This window comes from Rutilus rutilus (genome assembly GCF_951802725.1).
Source record: "Rutilus rutilus genome assembly, chromosome: 15".
NCBI classification, from domain to species: domain Eukaryota; kingdom Metazoa; phylum Chordata; class Actinopteri; order Cypriniformes; family Leuciscidae; genus Rutilus; species Rutilus rutilus.
This window is the reverse complement of record NC_140220.1, coordinates 6,017,927-6,034,011: the sequence shown is the minus strand read 5'-3', so window position 1 is coordinate 6,034,011 and position 16,085 is coordinate 6,017,927. Positions and strand designations below refer to the sequence as shown.

Below are 16,085 nucleotides of genomic sequence, written 5' to 3'. Positions count from 1 at the left end.
GACAACTTGCCCCGATATATGCTTAATGTAACATAACACATTAAAATCCTGGATTGGAAAGTGATAAATGACACAGAAAAAAATTATATAAATCAGTATATATATATATATATATATATATATATATATATATATATATGCACCGATGTAAATGTACCTTAAATACTATACACAGGCTGGAGTGGAAGATTAGATAATTTAATTTAAGTGGGGGTGGTGGGGGTCTCATTATGGTTTCACATTAGGCGTGACGTAAGCAACCACGAACTCACGAGCTCAGACCCTGCGTGTCCCGCGCGCTCAAAACAGACGCAGCGCGCACTCCGAGCTGCAGCACGCGGAACGGAGCTTGTCTCTGCCTCTTGAGTCTGCAAAACAAGACAAAGACCTTTCCGGATAAGATTAACAGCAAACAACATCTGTGTGCATCATGAAGTTTGCTGCTTTGGTCTGCTTGGTTGTTTTCCTCGCTGCGGGTAAGTGCAATTCTCACAAAGAATCATTGCATAAATCTTTTCAGCACCATGGTCAGCGACACGACAGTTATGCTGCAGAAACAAATAGTACATCACAATGGGAATTTTCGTTTTTTGCACAAGTAAAACGTATGGATAATTGGTGATATAGAGATGAATAAGCTTAAAAACATTTTGCATTACAATTTGCATAAATATGATACAAGGCTTTTACTATCCCAGATGGAGATTCCATACCAGTTGAGCAGGACAGCCGAAGAGAGGATCTGGTATGCTGTAGCTTCTGTTTATGAGGAGGAAAAAAATTAACCCTAAAGCATTTATTTCTCTACTCGTTTTATTTATGTACACACTTCCATTTCAGCTTACCCGGTGTTTAGTTCAGATCCTTTCAAAGGTGCTCTACAAGACTGATGATAATCCAGTGCATCCAGAGTGCAAAAACATCCTTACACCAGGTACGTTGTTACTTTGCACTGTTCGTATTGTGTTGCTTCAATTTTTGAGGTAAAAGAACAAACTCAATGGTGACTTCTTATGAAAGGTTATTCTAGCCTTGCACTGTTTGCAGAGTGAACTTACATATACTATCATTTGGACATATAACGTGAAAACAGTCAGACTACATTATCGTCATAAATTCTAATCTCAGTACATTGTGTTTGGTGGAGGAGACAGTTATGGGTCAGTGGTTTCATTCTAAGACTGTGGAATAATAATTGGATGTATTCATGCAATGCATAAGCAATGGAGTGGAAATGAGTTACGAGTCATTTGCATTTGTGTTTTGTGCCCATTTTTATGTCTCCCTGAATTCAGAATCAGGTCATTCCACAGTTGTGAAAAATCAGAAAGATGTTTTACAACTGGCTCAAGAGAAGCTGAAAAACCCAAGAGGAGAGTCTAAAGTCAAGGAGGAGGAACTCATTGAGGATCTTCTCAAAGCTGACAAACGCGAAGAGCTGGATGATGAACGGAGCCAGGAAGAGTTTCCAAATTTTATGAAAAGAAGAATAAAAGACAGGCGTGAGGAAATGGATGATGAACGGAGTCAGGAAGAATTCCCAAATTTTATTAAAAGAAAAATCAAAGAAAAACGCGAGGAACTAGATGGGGAACGGAGCCAGGAAGAGTTCCCTAGTTTTATGAAGAGAAGAATCAAAGAAAAACGTGAGGAACTGGATGATGAACGGAGCCAGGAAGAGTTCCCCAGTTTTATGAAGAGAAGAATCAAAGAAAAACGTGAGGAACTGGATGATGAACGGAGCCAGGAAGAGTTCCCCAGTTTTATGAAGAGAAGAATCAAAGAAAAACGCGAAGAACATGATGATGAACGGAGCCAGGAAGAGTTCCCCAGTTTTATGAAGAGAAGAATCAAAGAAAAACGTGAGGAACAGGATGATGAACGGAGCCAGGAAGAGTTCCCCAGTTTTATGAAGAGAAGAATCAAAGAAAAACGTGAGGAACAGGATGATGAACGGAGCCAGGAAGATTTCCCAAGTTTCTATAAAAGAGGCTACAAGCATAAAAGAGAAGATTATGATGATGAGAGAAGCCAAGAGGAATTTCCTCAGAAAAGACATTTTTCCATCCTTTACAAGCGTGATAACCCCGATGAGGAGCGCAGCCAGGAGGAATTCCCTCCATACGAGTATAAAAGGAGTCATCTTCTGGCCAGCAGAGAAAAACGTGAAGAACCAGACTATGATAGAAGCCAAGAGGACTTTCCAAGTTACACCCACAAAAGGAACTACGGGGATGGAGAAGAAGAGGATGAGGAGAGTGAAGAGAGAGAAAAGCAGATCTGGAAGCCATCACATAGATACCACCACAAGAAAAAGCACCACAAACGCAGTGAGAATGAGGGTTTTGAAGAACCAGACTATGACAGAAGTCAAGAAGAATTCCCAAGCTACACCCACAAAAGAAACTACGGGGATGGAGAAGAAGAGGACGAGGAGAGTGAGGAGAGAGAAAAGCGGATCTGGAAGCCATCACATAGATACCACCACAAGAAAAAGCACCACAAACGCAGTGAGAATGAGGGTTTTGAAGAACCAGACTATGACAGAAGTCAAGAAGAATTTCCAAGCTACACTAACAAGAGGAGCTATGGAAATGGCAGGCACCAAAAACAAATCGAGGATTTGCTGAACGAGCAATCTGAGGACATGAACTCTCAGGAAAAGAGGTCTGAGGAATCTGAAGAGGTAGACGAGGATATTGCAAAACGATACTGGAAACCCACTCATAGATACCACCATAAGAAGCATAACCACAAGCGTGGCGACTCCATAGAGCTCGAGAATGAAGATGAACCCATCTCAGAGAAGACTCACAGTCTCCATGAGTCAATAGACAAGGCCATCAAGCTTCGTTCACCTGAAGAGGAGGAAAAGGAAATTGTCCATGAGCTTAATGAAAATGAGCTGAAGAAAGGACACAAGAGTTCGGCAGAGGAGAAGCAGGACAGGGAGGCTGCGTTGAGGTACCTAACAAAGAAAAAGAATGAGTTAGAGGAACGTCTACTTAACAAAGGCGATGTCTATGAGAAACGCTCCCCATGGATTTACAGAGGATACTACCATCCAGCCTGGTACAAAAGAAGCCACAAGGTGGGTGAAAGCACTGAACACCCCAATCTCAAACTAGAAGAGGTTGCCGAGACCCTCCGGTACAAAAGGGGCCTGCCTTCTCAGGAGTCGTCACCTGGGGAGGAAAAGGATGTCTCCCAACAGAAGCTTTTCACACCAAAGGAGGTATAGTATGGTAGTTTCATCCAACAGACAGTGCAATTATAACCAGGATTGCCCACCGAGAGTTACCAAAGGTTACTTGTCTGGTCAAGGTTGATAGTTTACCCTTAACAGTACGCTCTTAAAAAAAAAGTGCATACATTTTACCTTTAGGGGTACAACAGCATGTCACTAGGGGCAGTACCCTCAAAGGGACATCTTCATACCTTATTTACCCCAGAAAAGGTACACAGTACACTAAAAGGAGAATAAGGGGTTTTATATGGAACCTTAAAGGATTGTGTAAAGTGCTTCATATATAGAACATTTAGGGGTTCCCATCATGGGATCATTTTATGAATTTAGTTCTAATTCATTTTTGATTTTTTTTGGGGGGGGGGGGGATTAAACAGCTGGTAAGCATACTTATTTGAAATAACCCATTAAATATGAAAGTATTATGCAACAGACATTTCTCCTGCTATAGATACTTTTTGACATAAAGGGTTCTCCAAAACTGAGTCAAGAACCCTAGGGTTCTATATAGAAAATAAAACCTTAAGGATACATACTGTATTACAACTCTAATATGCACCTTTTAGGAGTAGATACAAGTAAAAAGTTGTCCCTTTATGGTTACTGCCCCAGTGACAAGCTGTTCTACCCTGAAAGATACATGTTTGCACTTTTTTTTTTTTCTGACAATGTACACATTTTGGGTGTCTTCCTACTTTGATTCAACTTGTTTGTAGAGACACCAAGTCCTGGAATTGGTGTGCCAGATAAGAAAGATATCCATAATGTGTACTGCTGGGGAACCTTTGGGAATTGGTTTGGGAAGTTTAACAAATGGCCCCACTGAGCCCTAAAGCCTACATTCCTAGTACAAACGGGAATAGAAACCATGGACTGACCTGAGATGTTTATGAATAGACAGGAATGACATTAATGCAATCAAACGTTGCTTCATGGAGCTCTTGAAAAACAAGGCCAGTTTTTCTGCTTGAAGTAGCTTATCTGTATCTCTGCTTGCTGGGCTTGGGCAAGTTGAGTTACTAAGAGAGGACGTGGGTAGACTGTAACCCTTTTCTCAGTTTTTATTACATGCAACTCCAACTGCACCAAAAAAATGTTAATTACCTCCCAGCAAAAATGTATCTCTGGTGACTACTTGTGTCAAATGTTCTACTATTACAAGGACATTTGAGTTATCTGATATGCCTCTAAGCTATGCAGTAACATTACTTTTAGTTGAGGGTGTAGAGGGATAGCTAGACTCTGTATGCTCAGAGAGAGAGCATGCTAAGAGCATCATTCCTCATCATGACAGGGATATTGTATAACTAAAGGTACTTCTTTTTAACTTTTCTACTGAGACTGTGGAAATAGGATACTTCATTGACTAGAGCAGGGGTGTCCAATCCTGCTGGAGGGCCAATGTCCTGCAGGGTTTAGCTACAACCCCATTTAAACACACCTGAACCAGTTATTCAAGGTCTTACTAGGCATACTAGAAACTTCCAGGCAGGTGTGTTGAGGCAAGTTGTAGCTATATTCTGCAGGACAGTGGCACTCCAGGACAGAGTTTGAGAACAACCCTGGACTAGAGCAACAAATTGTCTTTCGTTCATAAAAAAAACATAGTCTGGCTATCACCAGACCAAGCTCAATCTTTTAAGATAGAACATTAGTCTGGGGAGTCTGCGATGTATTTTCTACTGCACAAGAGTCGTGATCAACGGGCATAGGTCAGATGACTCTGTACGCAATTGGATAGTCCTTCAACCAATCAGACCAATGATCCAGGTGACGTACTTTGCAGAGCAACGCAAAATCTCCAGGCAGGAAATGTGTAACCAAACGTGTTGATCAGCGGTTTGCAGAAGCAGCAATGGAATCGAGCGATTTTTGCAAAGTTATGAAAAAACAAAAACAAAAAAAAACATGAAAGTTAGTGGTATTTACACCCACTCGAGCGATTTGTTTGCTAAAAAGAAGCCATTGAGCATTGTCGAGAGGTTAAAAGGAATTGGACAGAGCCGTAACGGCTCTGGAATTGGATTGGATTAAACCCGCCAATAGCGTGCCAAGTGGATAAGCCAGTTTGTGATTGGTTCCTGCAAATTTGTAAAGGAAGCAGCAGAGATAAATGTACAGGTTTCCAGCCTGAGCTGCAGGGCGAAATCAAATCGCCGGCAGATCAGGCTGGGTTTACCCAGTCTAAATAAAACAACCTTTGCAAACACAAAACGATTGTAAACAGATTGCAAACACACACACACAAAAAAAACATGGGGACTGATTAAGGCAGTGGTTTTTAAGCATCACTTAAGAGTCAGAAGTATTACATTTAATTCCTGCTCTTTTCTTTCATCAGTTAACCGAACTTGAGAAACTGGCCTCTGTGGATCAACAGATGAAAGAGACAACTTAACCATTCCAAGAACCAGCTGAAACATCATCTTCCTCTGCTGCCTGATTTGACTCTCCATCAGCTTTATGTGTGCTCACTTGGGCTGCTTTATATGAATGCATTATATGTTGTACCCATTTACAACTGCATAAGACTTTTGTTATTGGTGTCAGTCAGTGTATATTTAATGTGAGAGTCTGAGAAACAAGACAGTCTATAAAAAGCAAAACTAGCTCGAAAATGTCATGTGAATTATTTTTCTCTTTATTACATAATCTAAAATAACAAAGACAAATGCCCATGTACTATTGGACTGCATTTAAGAGCATGCTACGTGAAAGATGCTGTACGTGTTTAAAAATTCTTGTTGTTCTTTATGGCCTTCAATAGAACCCCTGCATTGTTTGCATTTAATAAAATGTGTTATTATGGGACCAAAGCTGATGGATGCAGTTATCGTTTGTGTTTTGATGCTGGAAGCCTTTTGAACATTATTAAAAACCGATAAATATACAGTTTCTCTTAGCGATGAATGACTGACTAAGCTTTATTTTGTGAGCAAAACTTGGTTATTCGCCAAGTGCAGAGGATGGCGTCTTTTACAAAAGTAAATGCATCTTTTACACCCCCCACATCTTGCTAAAAAAATAAATAAATAACGATGAAGGGAACATTCTGAAGCTCTTAAATGCAAATCTTGGCGAAAAAAAAAAGTAGACTTTGAATAATAAAGTCATGCAACAATACAGAGAATAAAGCACTGCCTGAATGTGTGAGTCAACACTTATTTGGTTTCTTCTCACTTAAGCAAGTTAAACTAAACTAATTGCCTTGGCAGAGCCGTCACAAGGTGAACTAATCTCATCCAGCTTCAGCCTCTTGGCGGCAGGCTCCTCTGATTTGTGCTGATTCCTAGCTTTGGCAGCGTCTGTAGCGACCGTGGTTCCAGACAGCAGATACCCTCCACCTCCACTCATGAGCAGCACTGGATGAGTCCGGTTGGGCAACACCTGGAACAATGATACAGAAGTGAAGAAGTCATCAAAGTCTTTCTAGGGGTGGGCGGTATGACCAAAATCTTATTTCACAGTCTTCTTATATAATAGCAATTGTATAACAATGTAGCTATTTTTGCTGGAAATGAAACAATTTTTTTTTTTTACATAAACCATGGTAATGGCGATTTTGGGAAAATCAAGAGATTTAAATGCATCACAAATGTTGATTTTTTTTTTAATATATTGAATTTGATAGATGTACACTACCATTCAAAGGTTTGGGGTTTGTAAGACTTGTTTTTGTCAAAAATACAGTAATATTGTGAAATATTTTTACACTTTAAAGTAAATTTACTATTTGAATATAATTTAAGATTATTCCTGTGATCAAAGCTGAATTTTCAGCATCATTACTGCAGTCTTCAGTGTCACATGATCCTTCAGAAATCATTCTAAAATGATGATTTGATGCTCAAGAAACATTTCTGATTATTATCAATTTTGAAAACAATAAGCTGCTTGATTTTTTTTTGTGTGGAAACTAATGCATTGCATTCAGGATTAATAAGTTCAAATATTTATTTGAAATAGAAACTTTGAAACAGTGTAAATGTCTTTAATGTCACTTTTGATCAATTTAAATGCATCCTTGATGAATAAAAGTATTAATTTCTTAAAAAAAATAAAAACTGAACAAAATCGGTAACACTTGGTCTCGGTCTCATTTGTTAACATTAGTTAATGTATTAACTAACATGAACTAACAATGAGCAGTAGTATTTATTAATCTTTGTTAATGTTAGTTAATAAAAATCCAGCTGTTCATTGTTCATGTTAGTTCACAGTGCATTAACTAATGTTAACAAATTCAACATTCGGTTTTAATAATGTATTATTAAATGTTGAAATTAACATGAACTAATATTAATAAATGCTGTAAAAGTATTGTTATGTCATGTTAACTAATGTAACCTTATTGTAAAGTGTTACCAAAAAAATCATACTGACCCCAAACTTTTGAACAGTAGTGTAAAAAAAAAAAAAAAAAGTATAAATCAAAGCCTGGCATTAGAGCAAAATCAACTGTTTAAAATAAATATTCTTCATTGAGATGAAGAATTACCTGGTAATGCCTGAGCCAGGAATCTGTTAATCTGAGACTGATTGCTCCTCCTTGTTCCCTGAGCTTTGTGTAGCACTCAATCAGCGGCTGTCCGGAAGAGATCAAAGAGTAAATATTACTGGAAGCAGTTATCAAAACACTCCACTCAAATTGAATATGCAAATATTTTTTAAAACAATGGTATACCCTGATTTACAACGTAACTGAATCAACACTGAACTGACTTCAGCTGAACAACAGCCGAAACGCATCGTTTTCCTGTTATCACTGTTAAAGCTGCTTTGAAACAATCTGTATTATTTAAAGCACTATATAAAAAAGGTGACTTGACTTGATTATATGGTATTTTATACGCCTTTGGAGAGCCTGGCAATAATCGGAAATAAAAATAACCACTTTTGTGTTCAACACCATGACGATCAGATTCAGATTATTTTATTTAGTGCCATGTCAGCATTCGAAGCTATTTTCATGGCAAAAATGCAATTACAGAAATACAAATTTCATATAAATACAAAAAAAACAAAAAACAAAAAAAAACAGCAAATCATATTATACAAGATTTTTTTCATTAACCTATGATAAAACCTTTTCAGGCATAATCTTACTAAATAAGTCCTTAAGTGAGGTAACTTCAAAAAAGAGCATTGTGCTTGTATTAAGTCCAGGACAATCTACATGACGATTAGTAGGCGATTATAAAATCTTCATTTTTGGGTGAACTGCCTCTTTAAAACTCTTGTCAAATCAATCGCTTTACCTCTCTGTACTGGCAGTACACTACGAACGGCCGTGACGGTGCTAGGAACTTCAGCAGACCCATTAACACGGGACAGGGGTGGAACCGACATGCAATCACCAACCTGAAACAAACATTCAAATCAGCTTTGCCCAGTATCAAGTAGGCGAATCACTGGAAGACTGCATACAAATCAATAAAAAATATGACATGACAAGACAAGACTCATCAATATTACATAATATGCACAATGAACTACCAGGACATATAAAACAAAGATAAAACTAACATTTTAGCTATATAACAAGCCTTTAACTACACAAAAACACATACCCATCTGCATTTCTCCCCTCTAACAGAGCAGCAGCGGAGGCCAACTTCTTCCTCTTCTCCTCCAACTTCACCTTTTTCTCTTGAGCCTGTAAGGTTAGAACGGTGAATTCAATTAAGTATTTGACTTATACTGAGATTTTAGGAAAACTCTTAAAGGACACTTCTACCAGCCTGACTAGTTAAAATTGCCCACGAACATTGTTCAACTGGGGGTTTTTTGGTGCTTTTTTTTCTGTTTTCTTCACACATATCATTTCACACATTTCACCTCAAGCTGCTCTTCATTTAAACTTTTGTCTCCTTGGTAACCAAGTAGACCTTTGAAAACACTTCGCTGAGGGCAAAACAATACATTTTTTAACAGTTTGATTAGCTTTTGTTAAATTATTATAATAATTTACATTTTATTCATATTTTAAAATGGACTAAATACAGCACATTTTTAAATGGTTTGTGGATATTTAGCTTTTTCTTTATGATCAGATATATAAAGTGTGTGTATATATATATATATATATATATATATATAGATAGATAGATAGATAGATAGATAGATAGATAGATAGATAGATAGATAGATAGAGAAAGAGATAGAGAAAGAGAGAGAGAGTTTCATTCATATTTATAATTATATAAATTACATTCATATTTTAAAATGGAAAAGTTTGGTTGTGGACAAAATATAAATAGTTTTAAATAGTTTGTGTTTATTGTTATTTTGTTTAAATTACTTTTTGAACAAAATAATAATTGATATTCATAATTATTCAATACATATAATATTTAAAAATGGCAAGGTTTGGTCTTGGACTTTGTGTTCTTAGCTTTTTGTTTAAATGATCTCCAAGTAATAATTAAAATGTATAATCATTTAAATGATATTCATAATTTAGAATTGAAAGTTTTATATTCATGTTTTCAAATTTAGAAACAATAAAATCTATACAAAAAAGCAAAAGCAGCAAAAAATAAATGAAGGCATGGAAATATGTTTCCAATTCAATTAACGTTAACAATATATATATATATATATTTTTTTTTTTTTTTTTTAAACCAACCCCTTGGACATAATAGTAGTTGCAGAATCACCCAAACACAAAGCGATATATGAATGTTAAACTCTCTTACCCTCTGTTCCCGCAGTCTTTCTCTCTCCGCTCTCCTCACTTCTTCTTGCGGGTCGACGCTGACCTCCATACTCTTAGGTTCTGATTTCTTCTCCTCAGACACACCTGAGGTTTCCTGAGAAGCGTCAGATCCACCGATCCTGCTGCCGTTGGCCTGAGAATCGGCGTCCTTCTCCGTCAAATCCAGGGTTCCCGCCAGCAGAGCGTTGACTTTGCATAAAGGGAAGTCATGCAGCGTCTCGTGGAAGTGTGACGGGAAGCCGAAGCTCTCCATGCCGGCTCTCGTTGGCCCTCCACCGGGATACATCTGAATCACTGAGCCAAAACCTGAGGAAGAAAACATTTAGATCATCAGCATAGTGTAACAGTGCTCAGCTGATATAGGTTTTTCAATAGATCTATTGTATGACGATAAAACAGTGAAAAGTAAAGTGTGATTACCTCCCATTCTCTCCATCACAGAGCCCAACACAAGACCAGCACAGGTCTCAAACACGATGATTTTACTGCCAGCGTGGATGTTACCCAGAGTCAATATCTGAGCCAATGTGTCGTACCGCAGGTGACTAAAAGAGTGGAAAAAATACTATAAATGCTTATGAAACATTCAAATCCTGATATATACTAGTGCAGGGTTTCTCAAACTGGGGTTCAAGCTATTAATTAAATCATAAAAATGTAAAATAAGCAATCAAAATAAAACACTCAGTAAAAAAAATGACTTGAAATGAAACAAGGCATTTATACACAAACAAACTTTTATGTTAGATGCAATTAATCACGATTAATCGATTTGACAGCACTAAAAAAAAAACGAATGAAAATGAAAAAAGCACATAATAAAATTGAAAATAAAGAATAAAAGCCAATTCAAAATATGAATACATACTATTTAAAGGTGCTCTTAGCGATGTCACGCGTTTTTTAGGCCGAAATTTATTTTTGTCACATACAGCAAACATCTCCTCACTATCCGCTAGCTGCCTGTCCCGTGAACACACTGTAAAAAAACGCGGTCTCTGTAGACAGCCCAGGCTCCACAAACGGCAACAAAAACAAACTGGCCCAGCCTGGACCACGAAACATAACAAACAGTGTTCCAGCCAATAACCGACAAGAATGATTTGGGGGTGGGGGTTGGGGGGTTAGTGCACTTGCACATGAAGGGGGGTGTGGGGAGTGGAGGAGAGAGAAGCATGAAGAGTGAAGTTAGCTAGAGGTGAGATGTGCTAGACAACGACAACGACTAACGTTAGAATTATATTCTCTTGAATTTTGATATGGCCGACACACAACCAAAGAGACATTCCGATGAACAAATAGCAAAGAAGAGGAAAAAGGAGAAGGAACGCACAAAGGGAGGGGGAGGGGACGGGATGAGGAGGAGGGAGGGTCGAGCTAGCCTCCGTTTTGTTTGACAATACTTCAAACGTCAACAAGAAGGGACGTCACCCAACATCGCTTAATACATAATAGTATATAAATAATAATAAAATAACACTGAGAACTGTGACCATGTGGATATGTTATTAAAGAAGTAAAATATTAAGCTAAAATCTTCAATTAAATGTTTTTAGGTTTGGATAACAAAACGTATTCTAGTATCAAGTATACCTGAAGGAAACCTTAAAATAATAAACTGGACATTAAATTAGAACCAGGAATGTAAATATTTCAATTTGTTCATTAACTAAGGGTGGTTGTTTATGCATGAAAGACAATAATTGAAGTAATGATCAACATTTTAATATTAATTTTGCTGCTGACTATCTGCAATTGATATTACAAAATAATGATTCAACACACACAGTTCATAAAAGCTTTTTCCATTCTAAACACCTGCGGTTTGGTGGATGTGTCTCTGACAAACATCCTGTGCAACAAGTGATTTATTTGACATTTAGGTCGAAATAAAAGTTAGTTTAACAGTGGAAATTGAGTCTCACATTATTTAAATTTTATTCACACACAAAACGTTAATGGTGAACATTTTTGACTATAAAATGATTCTCTCAAGTCTTGGCGATCGGCCCCTAGAAAGTACGACATCTTTTTCATATACATAGTTAGGTAGCCTACTATTCTTTTTGGCAGAATCTATCATTATAATCAACTTAATTATTTCCTTGATTTTGTATCACTATAGTCCCTAAATGTATGTAAATGCAGGATATGGGATTCAAATAAAAAAATAAAATAAAAAAAACATTTTCCCCCATTTTGTGTCCCCCCCACTTCTCAAACCAAAGTTACACCCTTGAACTTGTGGGTTTGAAAAAGTGTGAGTAAATGATGGCACTTTTCATTTTTGAGTAAACTTGTCTTCCTAGATCCCATACCATATTTTTCCTGGTTCTCTGCCGTGATACATCATGGCGAGGAGTCGAGCGGAGGGTTTCAGGACTGTTATGTCACTCTCGTACCTGTGTGCAGAAAGGCAGAGTGCATGTTAATAGTTATATTTTTCGAGTGATTGGTACAATATGAATTAAAAATGTTTATCAACTGTTTGAACTCACTTTTTCTTTTTCTTCTTGATGTATTTCGCTTGAGCAAATTCAGTTTTGTCCTTGAATGTTGTACTGTTGTCTATGAGCTGCTGAACAATCTCCTTAAATGCACATGAAAGGACATGTGAGAAAAATGTCTTTGTAACCAAATATGAAAACCTAAATACCTTCTATACAGATATGAATAACACCATTCTGCATTCACACTGCAAACATCCATGACAGCTTTTATCTTATCCATGCAAGCAAATAATCAAGGCCACCCAACATAAATTAAAAAAAATTTTAGTACAGCCATTCAAAACCACAGTAGAGCAATCACCAACAGAATCATTTTGGCCAGGGATTCATGTAAACACAGATATCAGATACCAGTCGTGTCTAATGTGAATGTAAACAGGTGGGGGAAAATAAATTGGATAAGTGATAAGACTTTTCAGTTTTATCGACGTTGCCATCTTGGATATTATATTGGTCACTGTCGCTATGATTACTGGTAAAGGTTTGATTCCCCATAGACAGTATTTAAAGGGATACTTCAGGATTTAGCATTAAGCTTTGTATTAGTAGAAAACCTGTAGTATTTTCGAATTATCGTGCTTTCCACCCTCATATCCCCCTGAGACGAGAGATTTATGTATTTTTTGGCCAGAGGCTAAAGACTACAGCCAGTAGTAGGAGCTCGTTCCGCATGTTTTCAACCCGCCCATAGAGGGTGGGATCTCACTCACAGAATGTACACAGTGTCAGCCGTCTTTCTTTGGAAGCTAAGCTAGCAGGCTCTTTGTTCTGTGGAGAAAGCTGAGTAGTAGGGGTTACCATCCTCTTTTTACCGTCGAGATCGTCCAAAATGTCCGGGATTCGGCTTTTGCTTTCTGCAGTCGCCATTCATTGTTTACATGCACATCTTTTGTTTCAATCTAACTGAATTCATTCCGATTGGTGAATCTGAATGTAGTGTTTACATGAACGCTAAACAAGTGATCGGTTGGTGTGCGTTTTAACATTGCTAAGAAAATTCCCGCTCCTCCGTGAGAGATACGAGACCGGTGCGTCTCACAGGTGTCGCTCATCAGTAATCACGCCCCCCGCCTCGCACCGTTCTCCCGCGCCCCTCAGCCTCGTCCTGCTCGCCACAGTAAACATAACGAACTGTAGAACGCAAAAGCCGAATCCCAGACATTTTGGGCGATCTCGAAATCCCGGGCAGACTCTTCACGGAGACTCACTAGTAGCCTAGCCTTTTTGTTTAACTGCGCGCTCTCTTACCGGTAGGCGTGGCTTGGGAGTGGCCTCCTGGGGCAGCGAAGCAAGTGCATTCTGGGAGTTGTTGTCTTTCATCCACATAGCCAAAAATAAATTTTCTGGCTTTTCTCAGTCTAGAAAGCTCCAAATTCAAAAATAATTTCACATTTCTTCTACATAAATGACCCATTTTAAATACACATTCATCTTTCCAGAGGTGAAGTATCCCTTTAAGACGTTACTATAAGTTGCTGTTTGAATGGAACATTTCAAGACTCACACCTACTGTAAGTAAATGCGGTTGTAAAAGTAGCCTTTACTCGGGTACATACCTGCCCCTTTAACCCTTGCTCTTTCAGTGTTTCAATATCATCCCTGGTCAGTTTTTGAGATCTGCCATCATCCACTATATGTCTGTTATCCTGGCCTGCTTCTTTAGAATCTATGACAGCGGAAAAGAGAAACAAATTCACCTCGTCCAGGAGAAAATAAACGAATACACAAATAACAACACAAATCTGTAATATCATTACCTAAAGAGTCTCCTGCACGTTTTACTGCCTTGGGTTTGAGTGTGCCGCCGGCTTCGATTTCAAACATGGTCCTGTACAGCTGCCCAACCACATTGTCCAAGAAGAACCACTGCTTCTCAAAGATCACTTTCCTAAAACACACAATACACAGAATGTCAAATCAAAGCAAGTGAGGCAAGCAACAAACCCTTAAAGAGAGGGTAGGCGATTTGTTCAAGAAACATTTTTGTTATGCTGGTTGAAAGTCTCTTCACATCTTGATAGTGATCACTAAGTTAAGTGGTCTAAATGTATATAGTCTGTGGAAGGCGTAGGACCATAAAATACAACCTGCCTGTCAACGTATGTTTTTTCATTCCTCCACGCAACTGTTCACGCAGACGCTTCATGCTATGCAGAGTTAGACATCAGTCACCGAGCACATAAACAAAGAGCAGATCCTGCTGAACCAAACAACAAGCGTATGCTGCGTTCACGCCATAACTACTGTAATTTGTAAGAAATGCAAACCTGTGACATTATACTCGAGGTGCTTCGTGACTCTAAATGATGCGTTTCAATGGCAACACCATCAACGCCGAAATGAATCTGCAGCAGTCAGGTGATACAGGTCAGAGCTCTTTAAGTTGATTATTACTGTAATGTTATGTGCTTAGAAACATGAGGTAGTTTAGTTTTCTCCCTGATGTATGCGTTTGTATGTGTTTTGAAGAAGGCATGACTTTGTAGACGCTCTGAAGGGAGGGTGGGATCTCATGGTTTCAAAGCTAGCACGCTCTAAAAATTGCCTACCCTACCTTTAAAGTCGACATGAGATGGAAGTTGTGATAGCATTTTCGTCCTTATTGTGGCGAGTGAAAGCTTTCCTGGACAAGAAAAAATGTAGGGCAGGACTTGAGGTTTGCTATTTGTGGATCTCATGTGAGTGACAGGTTGCCATAATAATCCATAAAAAAAAAAAAAGTAGTCAATTTTGATTTCATGGTGTGAAACAGGAGTGAAATGTGAATATTATACTTTATACTATCAATTGACAGATTTACAACAGATAAGATTAGCTCATTTTTTATATTAATTGGCTTTAAAGATAAGCAGTGGTCTTCGCAAGTCTAAGACCACTAATGAAAAATGCATCAACAACAAAATCTTTTACAATAATTTAAGTGTAAAGATGAATTTAAAAACTGACGTCTGATTTTATGTCATGTTTACCTATTGCAGATTATTACACCGAAATAGCGCAGAAAGCAATACATGTCTGATAACTGTAATATTTTCACTTTTCTTTGATGTGCAGGTTTAATTCGTTTTTTAATCCCATCGGTTTTCAAGGTGGTGTACACAAAACCTAAAGCCATTGAACCTGCAAGACTTATAACTTATAAGAAAGATGACATTTAAAAGTTGTTAAACTCACTTTTTATTTTCGACCTGCACTGATTTGAAGACATCTCCTCTTTTCAGCACTACATAATCTCCGTAATTTATAGTGCTCTCAGCATCACTGTCATTTGCACACTCCGCCATTTACTGTGATCAGCGTGGACAAAGATCGCCCGGAGAATGTTTAAAAACTAGTTTACACTTCAACAAACCCGACGCAAAAGTGGCAGCTTCTGTCTGAAAACAACAGTAATTTCACACAAGCTATGCTCCCTAGTTTCCCCACGTGTGTTGTGTTCTGTCACTTCCTGTTCTGAGAGGCCAGTTAATCGAGTGCTGATTTCGAGAGCCTCAGTCTGTCAGGAACACTACTAAGTCACAGATCAAAACGATTTTAGTCACGTGTACATTTAATATATATCCTCATTTTTAAGTGACCAAACCTCACATTATGTGTATACTAATAAAAA

The 16,085-nt window shown here is 38.0% G+C and overlaps 2 protein-coding genes across 2 annotated transcripts; one reads left to right on the top strand and one right to left on the bottom strand.

Annotated features, from left to right (window-relative positions):
- Positions 1-296: 296 nt before the first annotated feature.
- chgb (chromogranin B) lies at positions 297-5,724 on the top strand. The gene is made up of 5 exons (XM_084432698.1): positions 297-476; positions 699-745; positions 841-934; positions 1,296-3,235; positions 5,589-5,724. Exons 1-5 carry the CDS (start codon positions 431-433, stop codon positions 5,643-5,645), a joined length of 2,184 nt encoding a protein of 727 aa, XP_084288824.1. The 5' UTR covers positions 297-430; the 3' UTR covers positions 5,646-5,724.
- A 141-nt stretch (positions 5,725-5,865) lies between these two features.
- trmt6 (tRNA methyltransferase 6 non-catalytic subunit) lies at positions 5,866-16,005 on the bottom strand. The gene is made up of 11 exons (XM_084432700.1): positions 15,650-16,005; positions 14,233-14,363; positions 14,032-14,141; positions 12,464-12,555; positions 12,284-12,367; positions 10,386-10,510; positions 9,946-10,271; positions 8,818-8,903; positions 8,506-8,608; positions 7,746-7,832; positions 5,866-6,634 (listed from the first exon to the last, which is right to left on the bottom strand). The coding sequence occupies exons 1-11, from the start codon at positions 15,757-15,759 to the stop codon at positions 6,437-6,439; spliced, it is 1,452 nt and encodes a 483-aa protein (XP_084288826.1). The 5' UTR covers positions 15,760-16,005; the 3' UTR covers positions 5,866-6,436.
- Positions 16,006-16,085: the final 80 nt, after the last annotated feature.